The sequence below is a fragment of the Monodon monoceros genome, unplaced genomic scaffold (assembly GCF_005190385.1).
Source record: "Monodon monoceros isolate NGI ecotype Baffin Bay Population unplaced genomic scaffold, NGI_Narwhal_1 Super_Scaffold_5, whole genome shotgun sequence".
In the NCBI taxonomy this organism is placed as follows: Eukaryota; Metazoa; Chordata; class Mammalia; order Artiodactyla; family Monodontidae; genus Monodon; species Monodon monoceros.
Window position 1 is genome coordinate 25,590,649 of NW_021703782.1, and position 22,361 is coordinate 25,613,009.

A 22,361-nucleotide genomic window follows, 5' to 3' on the forward strand; every position below is an offset into this window, starting at 1 on the left:
TTAAAATACATGTTATTCTTCCTTATATTTGAACAGTCTGTTCAAAACAATCCATTCATATGGGATTTTGCTTGTACAGATCTGAGTGGGAATCAGTAGTTTCTTTGTTTGTCACTATGGAAACAAGTCAGCCTATCCTGAATGGCGGTTAGATCACGCAGAGTGATGCTCATGTTTCAGTGTAACTTCATCATGGAGCAGGCTGGCGCTGACATCTTGCCTCCAGCTCTTCCCTCCTGGAAGCCCAGCGCCATGCAGGATCCACCCCGGAGGCTTTCTGCTGTGCCATTCCTCAGCTCCTTTTTCCAGGGCCGACGACACTCTGCCTCCGACCCCATCGTGCGACTGCAGCAGGGGCGGCGCAGCTCCACTGCCAAGATGCTCTCGTCATCCTCTCTCCAGGTGATGGTGGCCATGTCCTCCGTCAGCTGTGCTGAGAGAAACCCAACTTGCCCCGAGAGAAAAAGTAAAGCTCCTTTTCTTCTTAAAGATTGCCACAGCTTTGAGTTTAAATATAAGAACTGTGAAGAGGTTATACTGTGTTGATACTTTTTAAATTTTTGACAATCCTGCATTATACTTTTTATTGTCTGTTATGCTAAGAGATTCAGTAGACATGTAATAGGAGATAAAAATGATTGAATGTTTTATGTTTTTTCATTAAAAATGTAGTTTTTGCACAAAACTCATTTTCTTGTAGAAGATCTGCTTTTACAGTTTCTTCCTTTTCATTACCAATATGACATGTGGAGATTATTGTATGCAAAAGCCTTTTCTGTAGTAAAGGATAGTGTACTTACACGAAAGGGAAACAGTTTTATTCCTGACAAAATGAAGGGGATTTAGCACCAGCTTGTCATCTACAATCCTGAGAGAAAATGGAAGCTGTTTCCTATGTTACTATTCTGTTCGGAGAGTAGGATTTTGAATCGTCCCTTTGAATGTTCTAGGAAATTCAGGACGTCCAACACCAAAGTATACAAAAGTTGGAGAGCGTTTACGGCATGTCATTCCTGGACATATGGCCTGTTCCATGGCATGTGGTGGCAAAGCTTGCAAGTATGAAAATGCAGCTCGCTGGAGTGAACAGGAGCAAGCTATTAAGGGGGTCTACTCATCCTGGTAAGTGATTCTGTCTGTCTTTGGTAGCTCCCACCTACTGCTAAGTGGGAAAACAGAATGGACGTGTAGGAGATGACCAGGAGGCAGTGGGCTGTAGAAGAAGGAATGTGGGGTTCTGAAATCAGAGGACCTCACCTCCATCCCTGGCTTTGCCACTTGACAAGCTGTGTGATCTTGGTCTACTCACACAGGCAGTCGGAGCCACAGTTTCCTGATCTGTAAAATGGAAATAATGAAACCAACCCTATAGGATTTTTTTTTAATTGAATGGAATGCTGTATGTAAAGTATCTTAAAGAAATGGTAACTAGATAGCTCTTAAATTTCAGAAATTGCTAAAAATAATTTAAATGTTCAACTATAAATTTGAGAAATTATGAGGTACATAGGTAGTTTTTCAGCTTCATACAGGTAAGCTTTAGCCTCGTTTTTATTTTGTTCCTGTATTCTGTATAAAAGGATACATTTTCATACAAATACATACACTTCCAGTCTGCCTCAGTAGAAGGTGGTACGAGTTGTCAGTTCAGTAGACGATATAAGATGCTTACTTTGTTTATGGTATGTAAGTGTAATTCATTCATTATTGAATCATACTGCTTTTATTATTAATAGTAAACTGTCGAGTATACCTTTTTTGATGTAGTGATATCTCTAAAAAATTCTGATATTCAAAACCAAATCACATTTGGAATGCACTAAGAGGAATTCACTATTCAAAGAATTCTGCTTGTGAATCATTTTATAGAGCAAGAATTCATTTACAAATTAGATATTTGTCAACCAGCTTACTAACTTGCAACCCTGTACTTTGTCATATTGGATTTTCTGGATACATGTGTAGTACTATAGTCTGGGGTCCACTGTCACTGTTGTTCTCCACAGATCATGTTCTAGTTTATCACTATCTTTCTTGAAGAATGTTGTGAAAAAGCAAACACTATTCCTGAGGTGTGGTCAGACAAGTAAATTTCTAATAATGAAGCTTAAGGTCACATTCATATTTTTGGTTTATTGTTGACTAAACTATCTGAACTTTTTTCGCCTCTACTGCTTTCATGTTACATCTCTCTCAATCCTACACTAAGTGCTATTAAATTTGGGGGGTCCCAAACCTTTGGGGGTCCCTGTTAAACAGTTTTAGACATTGCCCCAGGCATGAGGGATAGTATCTTTCTGAATCCTGACCTGTTCATCTAATGTCTCTGTTACTCCTCTCAGGTTCTTGTGACCCACAACTTGCAATAGTCTACCTTATGTATCTTTCACTAGGCCACTGGTGAGAAATGCAATCAGAACAGAGTGAAGCCAGAGTCCTAGTGAGAGTGATAGCCATTTACTGGGTCTCTATCCATTTGTACACTCAGTAAACATCCATTTGGTTAAAAGCCAGGCACGGTGCTGAACACTCTCAAATTATTATCTTCATAAAACTCTTTAAGTAGGCATCATTAATGTCATTTTATTGGTGAAGGAATTGAAGTCCAGAGGGACTAAGTAATTTGCTACACAGCTAGAAAGTAGAAAAGCCAGCATTTGAAACCAGGTCCGACTGACTCCAAAGCCATATTTTTTGCAAAATTACAATAACTGAGCATTTTTTCATAACCACATGCTAGGATTTGTGCTAAAGTCTTTACATTCACATCATATTGAATTCTCACACAAACCTTGTGAGGCAGGCATTATCCCCACTCGATACATTAGGTAACTGAGGTACAGATAGCTATGTAACTAAAAATGCCTCCCAGCTGGCCCTCCTCATTTAGTCAGTAACCTTTGGATAACTAATCCAGGATGTCCTTTGCTGCCAGCTGAGGTTTCTCCATCATTCCATCATGTCCACTATAATCTCATGAAAGTCCTTGAAAGTGCTTTGCTGGAGTCCATAAATACTTAATGTCCTGGAATTTTTTCCAGGGATTTAAGAAGCTAGGGTTTCTTAGAGCCCTAATCATAATACAGAATTGAAGTCGGATTTGTATAAGGAGATTCTTACCTTATAGCATTGTTGAAATCATAGAAAAAGTAAGGGCTTGAAATCCTGCTTTCTCAGTTTTGTGCATATCACCAGTCCCTCCTCCCATCTGTAGGGTCACTGATAATATCCTGGCCATGGCACGCCCGTCCACTGAGCTCCTCGAGAAGTACTGCATCATCGAGCAGTTCCGAAGGTAAACGTTGCGTGTTTGCACACTTTAACAAGCCAGCTTGTGTTTTCTCTTCTATTGCTTTTGACTTCAAATGGAAAGGTGCTTTCATTTTACCAACAGGAGTGTGAAGAACTTATTTCAGATAAGACAGTTAGGGTTTTGAAAGTAGTTAATAATGTTTATTAATGCCAAAGATGGTTAATTTTTTTAACACTACCTCCCAATATGACTAATTTTGTTTTTCTTTTTCCTTTAAGCCATGGCATAAAAAGTATCATCAACCTGCAGCGTCCTGGTGAGCATGCCAGCTGTGGGAACCCTCTGGAACAAGAAAGTGGCTTCACATACCTTCCTGAAGCTTTCATGGAGGCTGGCAGTAAGTCCTTCCATCCTCTTCTCCATGAGTTACCAAGGACAGAACTCAGAGACTTTTTGTCTGTTCAGCTCTTAGGTTAAAAAGGTGATGGAGATAAACAGTTACTGCATAGTAGTGTAGTAGGGCTTCTAAAAAGTGAAGATGAGCTAACTTTGACTTTAAATAATGCTATCATTCTTCTGTGCTATTGCTGTTGAAAGTATAAGATTTCTTTTTCCCGGTGAGAGGGGACTTGAGAGGAGACCCTGTAGAAAATTAATATAAACAGTATCCAGACCTGTCATCTCATTTAATCCTTAAAGCAGTCACATAATATAGTTGTTCTGCTTCACACATGAGGTCACACAGGCTGAGGAAGTTCTGACTTGCCCAAGATCACACAGCTTAAACATGGCAGCGGGATTGGAACCCAGGACTCATTCATGCTTTTACCTACTGCATAGCTCTGCCCCTGGGTAGGATGCAGGGATTCTGTATGTGACAATCTACAACTTGTTTTTAAGAAGTTTATGTTAGCTTTTTTATCCCACTAGTTAGAAAATCTATATGTACTACCTTATGCCATTTATCAGTCAGTTAGACATGTTTCCATGCTAAACAAGGTTGCATGCTTTCCCTCCACGGTTGAGTAATTTTGGCATAGATCATTGACTTTAATTTGCAATCCTGCTTTTCCTTAATTCTTTCTGACTGAGTTTCAGCAGGAAATGTGTTAAGTAATATAGAATGTTCTTTTTAAGAAATGTTAACAGTAAATTTACTGGAAATGTAAAAAGCCTATTATTTTAGGTCTACTCATCCAGTGAGATCTGTATGCCTTACAGCTTTATACTTTTCATGAATTCACTCACTTTTTTCAAATGTCTTTACAAGTATTTTTCCTGTATGTTGATTTTCTTCTTGTTCTCTTTCTCATTGTCCAGTTTACTTCTACAATTTTGGATGGAAGGATTATGGTGTAGCATCCCTTACCACCATCTTAGATATGGTGAAGGTGATGACATTTGCCTTACAAGAAGGAAAAGTAGCTATCCATTGTCATGCAGGGCTTGGTCGAACAGGTAAATTCTAGGAGGTGGTTTTATTGTCCTTCTACATGTTTAAACGTATAAGGAATATTTCCTAATTCTAGAGGATAGTTTTCAGATTGCTATCAAAGTTTTAAGTCAAATGGAACAAGTCAGTAAAAGATACTTGAAATATCTTAGATAGCTTCAGTGACCATATATTCATAGGAGTATTTTTGAATGATTTAGTGCTAAAACCTCATCATATTGAGTAATAAATAGGTGGATTTCCAAAGGTAGCTAAATGATCTTTCTGATTTTCTTTTTTAAAGGAAAAAAATCAACATTTTGTTTTTAATATGCAGTGTCTTTTTAAAATGTAATTTTCCTTAACCAAAATAATAATGAAAATAGCAAGCATTGTTTCACCTACTATCTTTTTAAGTCTTTAGCAACAATGTAAGTTTTGAAGGAGGTTAATTTGCTACATCAAGTAAGTGGCAGGGCCATGATTTAAAATCCATGGCTGTAAGGATTTTGTTTATAAAGGAGAGTCTTACCTGTACCTAGAATTCTATATAAAAATCAATGATTTTACTTAAAAATGCTGCAGCATATCAGTGCAATACTGATATTGGGGCACAAAAAGTGTTGGAATTGGGCTTCCCTGGTGGCGCAGTGGTTGAGAGTCTGCCTGCCGATGCAGGGGACACGGGTTCGTGCCCCGGTCTGGGAAGATCCCACATGCCGCGGAGCGGCTGGGCCCGTGAGCCATGGCCGCTGAGCCTGCGCGTCCGGAGCCTGTGCTCCACAACGGGAGAGGCCACAGCAGTGAGAGGCCCGCGTACCACAAAAAAAAAAAAAAAAAAAGGGTTGGAATCTTCATTGTCATGTAATCTAGCCAGACACCTGAGCTCGACTCTGTCCACAGTGTACCCATATACCTACCACTGGGTCTTCCACCTTCTGGGGAGCATCTTTAGGGTAGAGACTCAGTTCTGTCCCAGACTGTCAGCTCTCATGGTTGAGCCAAAATCTCACTGTTCTAGGGATTCCACATGATAGCTCTGCAGATATTTCATACTTACCCTAAAGAACTGCCATGTCCTAGTGAGAAAGATAGGTTGGACCTTGCCGTGTACTAGGAAAACATGTATTTTTCAGAGACTCTGATTTTCATGTGTAACGAGAGTCACAAACTTGGTGATTTACACAGATGTCTTTTGAATTGCCTTTTACTTGATGTTAATTAACTTTTATATTTGAGTTAATTGATTATTGCCTTTTTATTATTCATTTTAATTTAGTATTAATTAACAAGAATACATAATGCTTATACTGTTAAGGCTATTTTCCTTAATATTAAGTGCTTATAGAAAAATAGTTATGGTCTAGAGGAAAATACATATTAGTTTAGGCATTAGTTTAGTCTTCAATAAGAATCATCAGGAGAAAAAAATAGATTGTGAATGTGAATAATTGCCAAAGATAAAAATACCCAAGTAGGAAAAATGCCAGTCTGGAATGTGCCGCCAGTTGATGTCAAAGATGGCAGGGGTGGGAAGTTCCAAGTACAGTGTACCGACTGATTGGATAGAAATTTTTAAGAGCTGTTCAGTGTGGAAAGCAGGATTGGCTTTCTTCCATGTTGGAGCTGGGCATTAATGACGGTAAATGGGCCAGGTCATCAGTTTATTCAGTCATCACCCTCCACACTCAGTCATCCCCCCTCACTCCACACCTACTCAACTTCACTGTGACAGTTCTTGGTGCTTGCCCTGGAGTACAGAGGTGACCAAGTGTTCTCAGTCAAGGGGAGGGTTGCCACATAGACTTAGTAAATAGGTGAACACCTGTACAAAAAGTTATCATTGTCCTTAAAATGTTTCTGTATTTATATGGTTTCCTAACAGATATTCAAATTTTAAATCACCAAAGAGTATAAATAAAAATATAAGCTTTTCTCATATCAATATTCTCTTCTTCACTGTTCAGGTGTTTTAATAGCATGTTACTTAGTTTTTGCAACAAGAATGACTGCTGACCAAGCAATTATATTTGTTCGGGCAAAGCGACCTAATTCCATACAAACCCGAGGACAGCTACTATGTGTAAGGGAATTTACTCAGTTTCTGATTCCTCTTCGCAATATATTCTCTTGCTGTGACCCCAAGGCACATGCTGTCACCTTAGCACAGTATCTCATTCGCCAGCGGCATCTGCTTCATGGCTATGAGGCACGACTTCTGAAACACGTACCCAAAATTATCCATCTCGTGTGCAAATTGTTGCTGGACTTAGCTGAGAACAGGCCAGTAGTGACGGAAGAAGTGGCAGAAGTACCTGGCCTCTCTGCTGAAATTGAAAAGACTGTTTCTGAGATGGTCACAATGCAGCTGGGTAAAGAGTTACTGAGACATGACAGTGATGCATCGGACTCTTTCACCCCCAGTGCAGTGGTGGCAGATTTTGAGAATCGGGATGTGATTCTTTCCAGTGAGCAAGAGTTTGACCCTCTTTGGAAGAGGCGGAATGTTGAGTGCCTTCAGCCCCTGACTCGTCTGAAAAGGCAGCTCAGCTACAGTGACTCGGACTTAAAGAGAGCCGAGTCACTTCTGGAGCAAGGGAGGACTCCATGGACAGTGCCTGCCCAGGCCTTGCTTTGCCATAACCCCAGGCAGCAGAAGCACATAAGCCATTGTTACTCCCCACAGTCTCCACAGCTAGATTTAAATAAGGAAACGCTGGTCCGCAGCACATTTTCTTTCTGGAATCACGCTAAATTGGGAGGCCTGGAAGGACTCAAAGATGACAGGTCATCAATTTTCCATAGGACGAACATTCCAAAGGAAGTACAACGAAGTAGAACCTTCTCTTCCGGTATTTCAGGTTCATACAACCCTGGGGAACCAGTTACACCAAATTTTGCAAATATCCCTAAGGAACTAAACTGTTCTCACCAGCAAGTGTCCCACTGTGAGTGTGAAACTCATGGTGGTTGTAGCCCAAGCTCCGTTATGGAGGACAGTGAGACTTGCCACCACCCCGTGGACTGTGCGTCCAGTCCCAAAGCACAGTTCTTGGTTGGACCTGAAACCCGGGATAGCAAATACCTGTCTGAAGTTGCTCCATACACGGCTTTACATTCTGACTTGAGTGTTGAAGCAAGGAGAATACTGGCAGCCAAAGCCCTGGCAAATTTAAATGAGATTGCAGAAAAGGAGGAAGTGAAAAAGAAGGTAGAAATGTGGCAGGTACTTGTATTTCATTTAATTATATATGAGTGGGAAATATTTGTGTAAGAGCAAAAACAATACATTTTCCCAAATTCATTTGTTACAGGAATTTGAAGACATGTTTGTATAATACGTAACTTTTGAACTTCAAGTTACTCAGCTATAATACCAGCTTGCTGTCATAGAAACAGCAGACACAGGGCTGTTTTGTAGGTTCATTTCAATCTCTGTGAAGGAAAGCCCTTAGTGCTTAGCCCTCAGCAGGGTGCTTGACTGAGCAAGGCAATGATATTGATTGATGTCAATAGTTTCCTTCTTTCTCACTGGGCTTGCAGGACTGATGGACAGATGAACAGACCACAGCAGACAGCTGTAGGAACTGACCCGAAGTATCTCTAACCTGAGACCTAGCAGGGAACCACTCTTTGAGAACCAGTGACAGAGATAATATAAATGAAATAGAGACAATTCTTTTCCAAAGCTCATTAACCCAACTATCAAGTAAAGCCAGAAGGACGAGTGATGGATGCTGTCTGCTCAGCATTCCCTCCTGCAGACTTCCCAGTCCACCCCAATAAGTCAGGTGTTGGATTCCAGAAGGCAACTGGGAGTGGCCACAGCATACATTTGTGCCACTGGTTTTATCTAAGATTGGGTTCTTGGGATCTATTTCTTAGCCTTTACTTAAATTAGAATGTGAAATTTTAAATTTTAACGCCTTTTTGTGTTGTACTTTCACTAGGAAGACAGTCTTAAATTAGCCTTGCTCTCTGCCCAAAATAAGCAGCTGGTCTAGGGAAAAGGCAGGCCTTATAAACCTAGTTATCAGAAACAAGTAAACTGCCCAAATGTGGGGCTGACCTGGGGAGGCCTGGCTCAGTGAAATTTTGGCTTGTTAGCCCATAACCTACCATGAATTATTTGTGTAGCTACTTTTCCATATCCTACCGTTAATCAAACAAGCTGTGTACACTTTTCAGGAGGCCAGACCTTCCAGATGCAGGGGCGGGAAGAGTAGGCGTGGAGCCTCGCCCTCACTTGCAACTGTGTGACAGGAGGAGAGCGCTTCCACACACGATTTCTCCATCAGAATTGTAGTGTTTTGTTTAATGAACAGTTAAATGTATTGCTTTCTTCCAACATGAAGTATTTTCTTTATTTCCTACTCCAAACTGAACAAGCCTTCCACTCAGTGGGCAGGTCTCCTCTGCGTCGCTGTGAGCCACAGTAGCTAGTGGCAGGACCTCAGGGTTCAGGCTTGAGAGCTCACCACCCCGTCGTGGGTCAGCCCCACATGGGCCAGACTGTTTGAACACATAATATAAACGAAAGCTTTTCCTAGAGGTAGATACTATTCTACCATTTGGATAGGTTTGCCTTTTTTTTCCTTTCTAGATTTTATTGTGGGTCTTTCAGTAATAAAACAAATCAGCTGAATTCTGGAAAAAGTAAAATGAACATGATTTGAATAGCATAATGCTGCCTGTGCCCTTATTATGCCCTTTCACATCTATTATTTCATGTGATTTTCACAGAAGTCCTGTGAGACAGATGATATTTTTTACAGATTCTTTGTTAATCTTTCAGTCCTTATGAATTAAGTATCACAGGTCAGGAAACTAAGGGTCACAGAGGTCAAGTGATGTGCTTGAGGAGATGTGGTCCAAAGGCAGCAGGGCCAGGACACAGTTCATATGTTAATACTTTCCATCATCCCTGATGTTTTTCCTAACACTGCAGGAAGATCTCAGAAAACAACAATGATGTAATGGTTCTACTAAGAGGGTCTTTGAGTCATGTTGTTTCTGCCCAACATAAAAATTGAGTAAAAGCTACTCTGCTATGTACATGATCTATGGGATATGAAGGACTATCCACAACTAAAAGTTTTGGCTTATTTATGACATAATAAAGAGAAACCCAGTGCTGGAGGACCCTGGTAGCATGAGAAAAACATCACAGACTGGGATAGAGCAGATCTGGGTTGGGAATGCGCTCTCACACTTTGGGCTCCTGGGCAAGTTACTTCATCTTTCCTGAGCCCCCCAGTACATTTATCTGTAAAGGAGACCTCCTTGCTGGGTTGCTGTAAGAATAAGAGATAAGTCTTTTATCATCGTTCTTGTCATAGTCTGAGTATTCTATGAATATTGGATGGGTGAATGAATGGATGGTGGCAGTTATTCTGCTTATTACTATTGCAAACACGTATTTTATTTATTAAAAACAAATCTGAACCCTGTCAGAAATTAAAATTCTTATCTCACTTTTCCCCTGATCTCTGTGAGGTAAAGTTTTAAAATCTTAAATTATCTCCAGATATTTGGAGTATTGGCAAGACTTCCTAGTTATTTTACCCTATCAAATTTCAGAATACAGGGCTTGTTTGTTAAATCCTACATAGGATTCTAAAAAGGAATTTGAAAGAAATACATATACCACATTTACTAACTTTTTGGCACTTTTACACTTTACACTTTTTCATTTATACTTTTTCATCTACCATTCTACTTCCTTGCAGTAAATATTTGTTTTGTTCCAAGGAGCCTGAAAAGGAAGGTTCCCTCTTCTTGAACTGTTTCTGTGGTCTCTAAACAAAGTGGAGAACTCAGGTTAGCTAAGCCTTTCTTTGTACCAAGAGCTTTAACAGCCCTCTCAGTTAGTCAGTCTACCTGTGGGGTGGAGATGAACTTTACAAAGGGAAATTGAGGCTTAGAGAAATTGCATGTCTTAGCCCAAGGTACTGGCTGGAAGTGGGGTCACTGGGAGGGGTCCCAGTCCACACCCCAGAGCCTAAGAGTTTACTCTCCTGGACAGCCTAAGGATCATCAGATGTCAAACCGTGCCTGCCTCCCTCTCCTCCTCTCTCCCTCACTTTGTCTCTCTCTTTCTCTTCCTCTCCCTCCTTTCCTGTCTGTCCTCTCCTCTCCTCTCTCCTTTCTTTTTCTCTTTCTTTCTTCCTTCCTTTATAGAAAGAACTAAATTCCCGAGATGGAGCTTGGGAAAGAATATGTGGCGAAAGGGATCCTTTCATCCTGTGCAGTTTGATGTGGTCTTGGGTGGAGCAGCTGAAGGAGCCTGTGATAACCAAAGAGGACGTGGACATGTTGGTTGACAGATCTGCGGATGCCGCAGAAGCACTGTTTTTATTAGAGAAGGTAAAGTAGCTGTTGAACACTTGATGAAGTTAACTAAGGCCCTCAATACAAGTTTTACAGACTGCAAAAAAACATTATAAAAAAGAGAAGGGCTTCCCTGATGGCGCAGTGGTTGAGAGTCCGCCTGCCGATGCAGGGGACACGGGTTCGTGCCCCGGTCCGGGAAGATCCCACATGCCGCGGAGCGGCTGGGCCCGTGAGCCATGGCCGCTGAGCCTGTGCGTCCGGAGCCTGTGCTCCGCAACGGGAGAGGCCACAACAGTGAGGGGCCCGCGTACCACAAAAAAAAAAAAAAAAAGAATTCACACAGAATCCCTTATCGGGGTCTAATTTAAATTTTTCCAAGGTAAGAGAAGAAATGCATCCCCAGTATAAACATTTAGAAGATACAAAAAATAAAAAGGGAAAATACCCATAACCCCAGGAGAACTACTTTAAACATTTTCAAGACTTTTCTTTCGATCTTACTGATACATATGTTAACTTGGTAAAAATTATTTCACATACAACTTTATACTTCATTTTTGCTCAAAATTGTAACATAGGTATTTTTCCATGTTTAAGTTTTTCATTAATGTTAACTTTAATGGGTAGGTAATGCTCTAACATGGGGATATGTTATAACTAACCACTTTTTCATTTTCAAGTATTTGTTTCTACTTATTTACTGTGAGCATATAATGTGAATAACTGAGGTAGGTTGGAATATGCATTCATTTGTATTTCTTTAAAAAGAGTGTGTGTCACATATATACATTTATGTATATAATTTGTGTATGTATAAAACATAGAGGGAAAAATAAGAAACTGATAATGGTGGTTGCCTTTAAAACAGCAGTCCCCAACCTTTTTGGCACTAGGGAGAGGTTTCATGGAAGACAGTTTTTCCATGGAGTGGGTTGGGGGGAGGATGGTTTCAGGATAATTCAAGCACGTTACATTTATTGTGCACTTTATTTCTATTATTTTTATATTGTAATATATAATGAAATAATTATACAACTCACCATAATGCTGACAGGAGGCAGAGCTCAGGCAGTAATGCGAGTGATGGTGAGCAGCTGTAAATACAGATGAAGCTTGGCTCACTCGCCCGCTGCTCACCTCCTGCCGTGCGGCCTGGTTCCTAACAGGCCATGGACTGTTACCAGTCCGTGGCCCAGGGGTTGGGGACCCCTGCTTTAGAGAATAGTAGTAGGAGACAGTGGATCTAGGAAGCAAGAGAGACTTTTCATTGTAGATTCTTTTATACAATTTAATATTTTTAACCCTGAAGAGATATTAAATTTTCATTTATAAATAGGCTTTGTTTTGTTTTAGGAAACAATGTTATAATCAGCCTTGAGTAACCTACTACGCTGTGGTGTAAACACTTCATTGCTTCCAAATCTTCTACTACTACTATTACTACTTCATATAGACACACAGAGATACAGACAGGCACTTGCTCACAGTTGTGTGATGCACGCCTTTAAAGATAAGGTTTTTCCTGTATCTGCAGTCCCTTTCTTAGGCTATTTTCTGAGCATTTAAATTTTAAAGATGAAACAGGAGGGTGGATAAGGAAGGCAGTTAACTTTCATTGGGTGGCAATGGGCCAGGCCCTTGCTAGGTCATAATTTCTGTTTTCACCTTTGTTCATCTCCATAACTCAGAGAGGTAGAGGCCCCACTTTTCATAGAAGGGAATGTGAAGCAGTCTGCCCACAGTGTGCAGCATGTGTCAGAGCAGGATACAGACTCCGGCACAAAGGTCATGTACTTTCTGTCACATTGTGCTGTTTCCTCATCATTCACTCCAACCCTCACATGCAGGGCATTTACATTATTTAGAGTTTTTTACTTTTATAGGCATCACTGTAATGATAATTTGTGCTTGCAGGTTTTTCTGCATTTCAGATCATGTCCTTAGAGTAGATTTCCAGAAGTGAAATTAGTGGCTCTCGGGCGTCAACGTGTATTGAATGCGAATTGCTCCAGTGATGGAGTTTCTCCTTTGTTTCTCCAAAGTAAGCAACCCTCAGGAGTCAAGTTGGGGACACATTCTTCAGGGACCTTCTCCCTTATGTTATGGCATGCTCCTGGAGGGCTGTGGCTGTCTTTCTTCTTCTGCCCCTCCCCACTCAGTATTGTCTGCCACTGGCAAGACATGATGAAGGTACTGAGCACTGAGTACCCAGCCATCTAGTCCACGTATTGCTGTGACGTGTCAGCATCTACTAGCCATACTGAAACGATTATGTCTAGAAACAACAAGAATGGATCGTCCTCAGTTCACTGCATGGAAGGCATTTGATTTTAAATTGCACTTATCTTCGGATTCAACTCTACTTTGTGTAATAACTAACCAGCTTTGATATTATCTACTGAAAGCTTTTCAAGTTAACACACAACCCTAAACACTGGTAGAGCCCTTGGTAGATAGTTTAGTATTTGAGGTAATGATTACTTGGTCACAAACCAGTTCTTGGCTTAGCAGTTGTTTTAAGTTTATTTCTTGAGGCATTTTTTTTCTAACATCTTTATTGGAGTATAATTGCTTTACAATGTTGTGTTAGTTTCTGCTGTATAACAAAGTGAATCAGCTCTATGTATACATATATCCCCTCCCTCTTGCGTCTCCCTCCCACCCTCCCCATCCCACCCCTAACTTGTTAGATTTTGATTTCTGCAAAAACAGGGGCAGCAACAGACTGTTCTTTGCGTGTTGCATTGCATAGTGAGCCTGCAGATGATTCCTGCCAACGTGGAGGAAGCCATTCTTGCACGTGCCATTAAAGCCTTCACTAAGGTGGGTGGCACTTCCCTTTCTCCCTACAGACCACACTCAGTATAATCTTTGTAAATCAGAATCCGAGGGTCACCAGCCTTCTCTAAAATAAACCTTCTGGCCATGTTTCCCTTTAATGGAAATGTGCTTGACATTTCTCGAAAACAGTTGCAAACTTTTGGCTAAAAAATATCAGTTTCCTAACAATGATATAAAAGGCTGAACTGTGGGCTTTTTGAAGGAAAACTTTGGAACAAAGAAGTTTTGTGTAGAGAGAAACAACTGAGTGTTGAGAAAATATTTTTAAATCATGTTCCTAGTAGAACTCAGAGAATCTTTTCTTGTTGAGCCAGTTCTACCTTGGGTCTGAACAAGAAACCGTCTACTGAGAATTTAACATCCAACGTTAGCAGTTCGGTACCGTGTCTGGTTGGCAAATCCTAAGCAAAAAGTAAAATAATGTTTCCTTTCCATGCACATCCTTTTGGCCTGCAGCAGTCTTTCCTGGCTGAAAAAACACGCCAGATTTCATACCAAGAGAAAAGCTTCCCTTGGGACTTCCCTGGTGGTCCAGTGGTTAAGAATCTACCTTCCAATGCAGGGGACGCGGGTTCGATCCCTGGTCAGGGAACCAAGATCCCACATGCCACAGGGCAACTAAGCCCGCGCGCCGCAACTACTGACCCCTCACACTCTGGAGCCCGTGCACCATAACTAGAGAGAAGCCCGCTTGCCACGACAAAAGACCCCACATGCCACAACTAAGACCCGGTGCAGCCAAATAAATATTGAAAGAAAGAAAATGTTCCCCTCACCTCTTAAACCAATTTGTTTGGTATCTCTCATATGTGATACAAAAATGTCATTAAACAAAGAACCCAGTTTTTCGATGACAGCATCTGTGGCAAACGTTAATGATAATAGCACTTATTATTTGTACTTATTCACCGATCTCTTTCCCCATCCACTCTTTCCAAAGTGATGTCCTTCTGGCAGGTTTCTTTGTTCCTTATCTGATGCTTTACCGCAGTAACCGCTTTGCATCCTCTCAGTCTCTTCATGACTGTTTCCAGAGTCAGCGCCTCAAAACCAAAGTCATGTGATCGTTTACATCTCTGTTTATGTTTTCATAGACCCAGAGGCCACTGCTGTGTGGGGATGGTTGTGATTTGGTGTTTAACAAAGTATACAGTTCAAACTGTTGTTAATAAGTTTTTGCAGATAGGACAGACAAAATAATGATTAAGATAAAGTTAAGTTTATGAATGTAACTGGAAAAAATCCTGAATACTGGTCTCTCTGAAAGAGGTAGGAATTCTTTACAACTTCTGTTGACCTTTTAGGGGGATACTAATGAAAAGTTAAATATACCAGTTGTCCCAAATCTGTCTGTAAAAATATTAGAATACCGTCCTTGGGTCTCTCCCCTTGTGCACAATCTTAGGAGCAAAGGCCCTGATAGCTTCTATTCCAGGCTAGCTCTTCAAGGAAATCTGTGTAGCATCTGCTTCCTATGTAACAAAGATCATGTTTCCTTCAGGCCAAAGCTTAGTAGTCTTGCCACAGCTCCCTCATCAAACATGGGGGATTGCCTAAGCATGGAGTTCCTCAGCTGTGATGCAGACTCCACCTGTGCCCCTCTGCATCATCCCCAGGGGGGTTGGAGGGCAAGGGAACCCATGTGATTACAGAGCGTGTGCTGCCTTCAGTCATAAAGTTGTTTGTCTCTGACCCAGCAATCTCCTGTCTTCTGCTAGCATCTATAAGGTGTGTTATCAGGGTGAAATCTCAGACTCTTCCCAGCCCTTCATAAGGGAACAGCCTTCACTCTCTCTCTCCAGGAGGGAAGGGATCACTGGCCAAGTGATCCTGATCCTTTCCTAAGGAGTCACACATTGCTTTGGTGATGGGAGTGGGGTGGAGGTGTGGTGATTGCTCTGGTTCTCTGTCCTAACATCACTAACCTAACCCTGCAATACGGTGAACTTGGGTAAAAAATCCAAATATGTATATGTGGTGCCTTCCTACCAATGGGAAAGGAAATTAACTTTATGGAGGTATTTACATGTGCCAAGCATGTGTTAGAGCCTCATATTTAGTACTCAGAGAAATCCTAAGGAGGTGGATCTTGTGGTCTTCATTTTACAGAAAGATTAGGTATGACCTGAGGCTATAATTACTGACAGGTGGAAAGCTAGCCTCCCCACTCAGGTCACCTCAGTCCAACAGTTAAGCTGGTGTGCATTGTTTTAATAAGGAGACCTTTCCCTTATACCATCCATGATTAGTCTCTGCATTCAAAACCCCCATCACACTCACTGTTGACTTGCTTCATGAGTACTGTACATATCCAGGTACTAGATTTAATTTTTTTAGTTTTCATTCATAAATTTGGTATTGGCATGATTGGCAGTTCTAATATAGTATTTTAATTAAAACTAGTGTGTGAAATGCATTGTGTGTGCTTTTTAATTGTATATAATTTTGTTTATAAGTCTTTGTTTTTTTCTCCACCCCCTTTCTTTTCTCCCAAAATAAAGACTGGTTAAAATTCTTGTTATAGTATCCTGAATATAAATTTTCTTTGTTACCAGGTTAATTTTGATTCTGAAAATGGACCAATAGTTTACAACACCCTGAAGAAAATATTTAAGCACACACTGGAAGAAAAAAGAAAAATGACAAAAGACGGCCCTAAGCCTGCTATTTAGTGAAGCTGACTTTCCCCTCGTGAATATTTCAGACCTGAAGATCTAGATGGCATTTCTGCTCATAGCTGAACAAGCTGAAATGTGGAACTGCTTCGTCTCATAGCACTTTTATTTCAGATGCTCTTGGTTTGTGCTAAGAATGCTTGTTCCTGTTTGGAGCAATTATTTATTTTAAAATATCCTTGAGTTACATTTTTGTGTTGAAAAATTGCCATAAAGTTGGTGCCACTTCTTTTATTTATTTAACTGGATTAATATTGTATTGATATTTTAAGAATGTGGTGTTTACATCCTTATTCTTTTTGACATTTTGGAAAAAGTTTTAACTCTTCTTTCCAAAACAATTATCTTATTGATGGAACTCTTCCTAGAGTTTTTACCAAATAGATAATTTTAGTAGTAAAACTTCACTGTGTGTCTATTCCCCAATACAGGACCTAAGGAAGTCACCAAGTGTCTTAAACGATTTTATATTTGTTAATAAGAAGGCAATTGACTCAACATTTTTAAAGGATTTTTTAATATTTGTTTGAATTTGTTTTTTCTTTTTATAAGTGTGGCAAAGGATCTCAAATATATTATTTTTCAGAGTGATTTAGTTTTACGTTAAAGGATTGACAGTGCAGTGTTTGGGACTTATTACTGTAGGAAATAGACTTGCTCTTTGTCAGGCTTCCAGACAACCTCACTGACCTCTGCTGTCACAGGCGGAAGGAGCAGTTCTCAACACATCAAACCTTATTCCCACTCCCCCGAGCTGTTGCTAAGCTGAGCAGCATCTTTACAGAGAAAGTGAGATCAGTGACAGGCAGTATGGGAAGCTACAGGACTCCAGCAGAAAGAACTGTCTTACAGGGGTGGGCACCCTAGCCATAGCCTCTCCCCAGAGGCAGTTCTGTTCATGCCGATGTTGTGATAGCTCGAGCACCAGCCCACACCTCCTGAGTCTATCGTTCCATAAACCCAGATGCCTCAGGGCCCTATCTTTGGCTGCTTTACTTCTATGAGAATTAAGACTTTTAAACTGAATTTGACTCAACGTAGGTTGCATTCATTTGGATAAGAGGAAGTAATTGCTCAAACTATTTTAGTTCCTTATAAACAAAACTATCAGCAATTGAAGCCATTAAATATTATTTAAATGAATATGTGGGGCACGAGAGGCCAAGCCACAGAACAGATAGTAGTTCTTCCCAATTAAAGTGATATTAAACCAGTTTCTAACTAAAGCTACTACTTAATCTTAAAGACAGAACAAATGAAATTTCTCCAACTTGTGCATTTCTGAATCAAGCTCTAGCACATCAAAAATATTTTAGTCATTATCGGTCTTACTAACTCTAGTGGCAAATGCCAAATGCCACGCTGTTTGAATTTTTTAGGAAATCAAATCCAGTGAATTTTAATGAACTGGATTGCCCATTCCTGAAATTTCTTATTTTCAAGTGCCTGATCTGGGAAAGAAGGGGAGAAAACAATTACGTTTATCCAAAGGTACATTATAAAAATATGTTTTTTACCTAAAAAGGTGTTTATCCTCATCTCAGTCTCACGTGGGCAGGCACCACCCATGGCTTATTTGACAAGTGGCTTTTGGCTTGTGTGTCTGAAATGGTCGTTTCAAATTAGAGGATAGATCCTGCACAGCCATGATGTGACCGCAGCAGTGCATGTCTAAAATCTAAGTGCACCAGCCTGAAAAAGATGGTGGGAGAAATTAATTAGACTGTATACAGTTTTTGTATTAATTTGAATAAAAGTGGGGGGAAAAACCCCATAACCTTCATCTTGTAGTTCTTCAGCTTGGTGCTCTTGAGGTCCTGATGATAAAGATGTGGCTTTGTGATTAGAGTATCCTGATGGGCAGCCTGAGTTACAGGCTGAATAGTCAGCTAGCCAGGCTCTAATCAGTCCCCCTCCTGTCAGTTCAGAATGACAAAGGGATGGAGGCTGGCAGATACGAGGGTTCTAAGAGGAATGTGTGAGGAAAATCTCAAGGTCAGCAAGATTCCTGCCTTCCTGTGTTTGAACTGGTGGGGAGTTCTTTGTAGCCCGGAGGATAGAAATCTACTTACTGGAAGAAGTTACAGGGCTGCAAAATTTAGGTCAGCAGAGTGGAAAGGGCCAAAAGCGCACACATTCAGAACTTAACTACCATGGCTGAGCACATGCATTGTCTTGCTTACTTCTCTTACAAGACCAAGAGAGAAGTATTTTTCACACTTGGCTGATGAAAGAATTCCCCTCTGACTGACTTTGAACCATGCTCACCTCCCTCTTGAGGCCCTTTCAGCGCTTGACTCCACGATGGCATTATAGAACATCACATTATCCATAACTGCAGCAAAAATATCCCACATTTTTTGTCCTCTGAAAAAGACTGAGCTCACTCTGTTACTGTTTTATATATATATGCACACACACACGTGTGTATATATATATATATATATATATATAAAATCTCTAGCATATCACACTTTTTAGTTTTTTCCTATTTCAGAGAATTTGCTGATGCTCTTTGAGATGAAGTGCTGCTGTTTTAGAGATTGCTTCATCTATTTGCATAACTCAGAAATGCTATGCTGATCTACTTTTTCATAGCTTCAGCCAGCTTCCCATTTCCATCTGAGAAAGAGTATGTGCTTTCATCACTCTGGATTCCATGAAAATAACCATATATCATACTTCAATAGAGAGAAAGTATCTCTATTTTCTCTTAAGTGGAGGACACTTACTCATATGCTTGAGTGCTATTTCTGGCTGTTCTCTAGAGGTCTAAAAAAATTTCCAGAGATGCTATGTGGTAGACAGTGCATGCCCCAAGTTCTTGATATCTGAAGGCCCCCAAATAATTTGGGTAATTGTTTAAAAGTGATAGCTTACTCATAGGATCTTTATTGTTCAAAATTAATAAGTATTGATATATTTTTAGTGCAAGTGAACCAAGAACCACATTCCCTTTGGTGCTTTTTATTTTTATGAATGTGGCCCAAGATTAGCACCTTACCAAAGGAGCCTTTTTCATTGTTAGGTGTTGAAAATTATTTACAGATAAAATGGCAGGAGAAAAATTCAACAAATCCTGTTACACAGTGGTGCATTATTTTTTAGTTATGCTTTTAAGCATGAGCTGATCTCTGATTAGCCCAACGCTGACAATAAAACTGATTTATAAGTAATCACAATGGAGCCATTCAATAGTGGAGCTGTGGCAAACCTTCGTTCTAAGCCATCAATTAAAATATCCAGTCACTAAAAATAATGTCCCAATAAGACTTTAATATCATAAAACCTTTTGCACTCAAAATAAGTTTCATACATCCACTGCAATTTATATCACAATAGAAGGCTGTTACGCTCTTGCCTCCTGGCTTTTTTGATGAAAAGATGTTTTAAGAATGAAAAGTTTTAAGATTGCCTCTGGGAGGCAAATGAAAACATGTTTTAAAATTGCCTCTTTGGGAGAGAAGTTATGTTTCTAGAATACTTTCCTACTTACATGACCATTTGATTACAGTCTTCAAATACTCCTTGGTTTTGATTTAGTGAATTGCTTTATCATTTTCTTTCTCCTCTTAAAACAAGACTACTCAGACGTTGAATCAGGTTGAACCATATTGAATGGCCATTTCTGCAAGTCAAGAATTATCAAATATGGGCCATTTCATATGGTTCAACCAAATACTAAATTTAATGTACCTGGGACTGGTAGGTGACATTTTCTGAATTATTTTAGCAAAGTTTAGATGATCAATTATTTTCTAAGAAAATCTTGTATGCTCACATTAGAGTTCCAATACAATTGGAAGAGACTAATATGAAACTCCTATTCTTTCAGCAGTTGATTTGTGCTACTCTGTGCTTGCACTCTGCTGATGCTGGGGACACCCAGGAATCATTCCATCATTCATCCCGCCATCAGGAGCCAAGTCTAGTGCATGTCTATATCTGCCACGTCACTTGTCCATGCTATCTTCTCCTTCCATCAGCACTCTGAGTTCTGCATTGTATGCCACCTCGCTACCCCCTTCAGTCCACACTTGCACTCTTTCTATACAATGCTGGAAGACTAATTCTCAACACTTGTTATTCAGTTAATTCTGAATGTCCTTCAAAACTCAGCTCTGATCCCTTCAAACAGAATATGTTCTAATTAACTCTTTGTTAAGTGTAAAAGTTCAACTACCTGACGACCAAGGAGGTGGGGAGGTGTTGTAGGCTGAATTATGTCCTAAAATTCATATGTTGAAGTCCTAATCCCCAGTACCTCAGAATGTGACTGTGTTTGGAGATAGGGCCTTTTAAGGGGTGATTAAGTTAAAAGGAGGCCCATATGTGTGGGCCCTAATCCAATCTGACTGCTGTCCTTAGAAGAAAAGATCAGGACACAGACATGCACAAAGAGAAGATATGAGGGCACAGAGTATATGGCCATCTTCAAGCCAAGGAGAGGTCACTGGGGAACCCACGCTGCTGATACTTTCATCTTGGACCTCCAGCCTCCAGAATTGTGGGAAAATAAATGTCTGTTGTTTAATCCACCCATCTGTAGTATTTTGTTACAGCAGCCTGAGCTGACTGCTCAGCTGGAGCACAGGAGAAAGCAAAATCTCTGCTCCTCCTCAGTGCTTACAGTGTACCTTGTGTGTGTTTATAGTTTTACTTCAAATAACACATTGCTTGGTTAAAAACTTCATGTAAACTGAAGAATGCAGTATGCATTTTCCTGTGACTTGCTTTTTTTTTGCTCAACATGCTCATATTCATGCGTGTTGATGTGTGATCTGTGTGTTATCTGCTGAGTGGTATTTCATTGTGTGGATATACCACCATTTATCCCTTTGACTTGTGATAGACACTTGGTGGTTTATATTTGTACATTAATATAAACACATGAGTGCACACACGCAAGTTTCTCTAGCCTTCTCTAGCCTGTGTAGCTCAGAGTGGAATTTATGGGCTTTAAGGTATGCACATGTCCAGTTTCCTATGCAATAACAAAGCATTTCTAAAAATGTTTGTACCTGTTTACACTCCCAGCGGCCATGAATGAGAGCTCCCATTGCTCTGCATCCTTGTCAACACTTAGTACTGTCTGATGAATGCTTGACTTTTGCCAGATCTAGTTGATGGAGATAGTGTTCCAGTGTGTTATTACATGTTTGAGGACATTTGTGTTTCCTCTTCTCTCACGTGTGTGTTCACATGCATCTCTGTCTCACAGGACTTAAACATAGGATGCTGGATTTGTTGATATTCTTTTCATCCATAGAACTGCTACTCCTAGTGTAACACTGGGCACATAAAAGGGATTCAATAAATGAGGGTAAAAGAAAGGGAAGGGGGTAGAGGAAAGGAGGGGAGAGCCCTGATGTCTGTGTATATAGAAAAAATAGCTAGGGCAATTATATTTAAAAACAAGAGAGTGGAGTGTATAGGGGCATAATGGAAGTAATATTTCTCCACTTCATTCAAAGTAGTAAAATATCCGTGCCAGTAGACTGTGCCAAGTTACATATGTAATACCTACAGTAAGCACTAGGAAAACTATGCAAAGTGATACTCTCACAAACTATAATCAAGATGGACTTTTTTTAATGTTCAAATAAATACAACAGGAAAGAAAAGAAACAAGAATGAGGAACACAAAGCAAGAAAAGAAATAATAAAATGACTGACTTAAGTTCTGACAATTACCTAAATTCAGATGGTCTAAATGCACCAATTAAAAGACAGATTGGCCAAGTGGATAAAAATGATTAATAAATCCTGTCTGCCAGAAACATTAAAATACAATGTTATAGATAGGTTATAGCATACACTATTTTTA

At 40.1% G+C, this 22,361-nt stretch overlaps 1 protein-coding gene across 5 annotated transcripts in view; it reads left to right on the plus strand.

Annotated features, from left to right (window-relative positions):
• PTPDC1 (protein tyrosine phosphatase domain containing 1) overlaps positions 1-18,831 on the plus strand; it is a 90,168-nt gene extending 71,337 nt beyond the window's left edge. For 2 of the 5 annotated variants that reach the window (XM_029203523.1, XM_029203522.1), the window contains exons 3-10: positions 951-1,122; positions 3,215-3,295; positions 3,532-3,650; positions 4,574-4,711; positions 6,653-7,911; positions 10,866-11,051; positions 13,731-13,841; positions 16,415-16,741. In XM_029203523.1, coding sequence (XP_029059356.1) covers positions 951-1,122; positions 3,215-3,295; positions 3,532-3,650; positions 4,574-4,711; positions 6,653-7,911; positions 10,866-11,051; positions 13,731-13,841; positions 16,415-16,531 — 2,183 coding nt within the window. In that variant the 3' untranslated portion in view covers positions 16,532-16,741. Of the gene's footprint in view, positions 1-160; positions 467-950; positions 1,123-3,214; positions 3,296-3,531; positions 3,651-4,573; positions 4,712-6,652; positions 7,912-10,865; positions 11,052-13,730; positions 13,842-16,414 lie in introns of those variants that run through there. The other 3 variants (XM_029203525.1, XR_003790852.1, XM_029203524.1) reach the window with 3 other exon arrangements.
• The last annotated feature ends 3,530 nt before the right edge of the window (positions 18,832-22,361 follow it).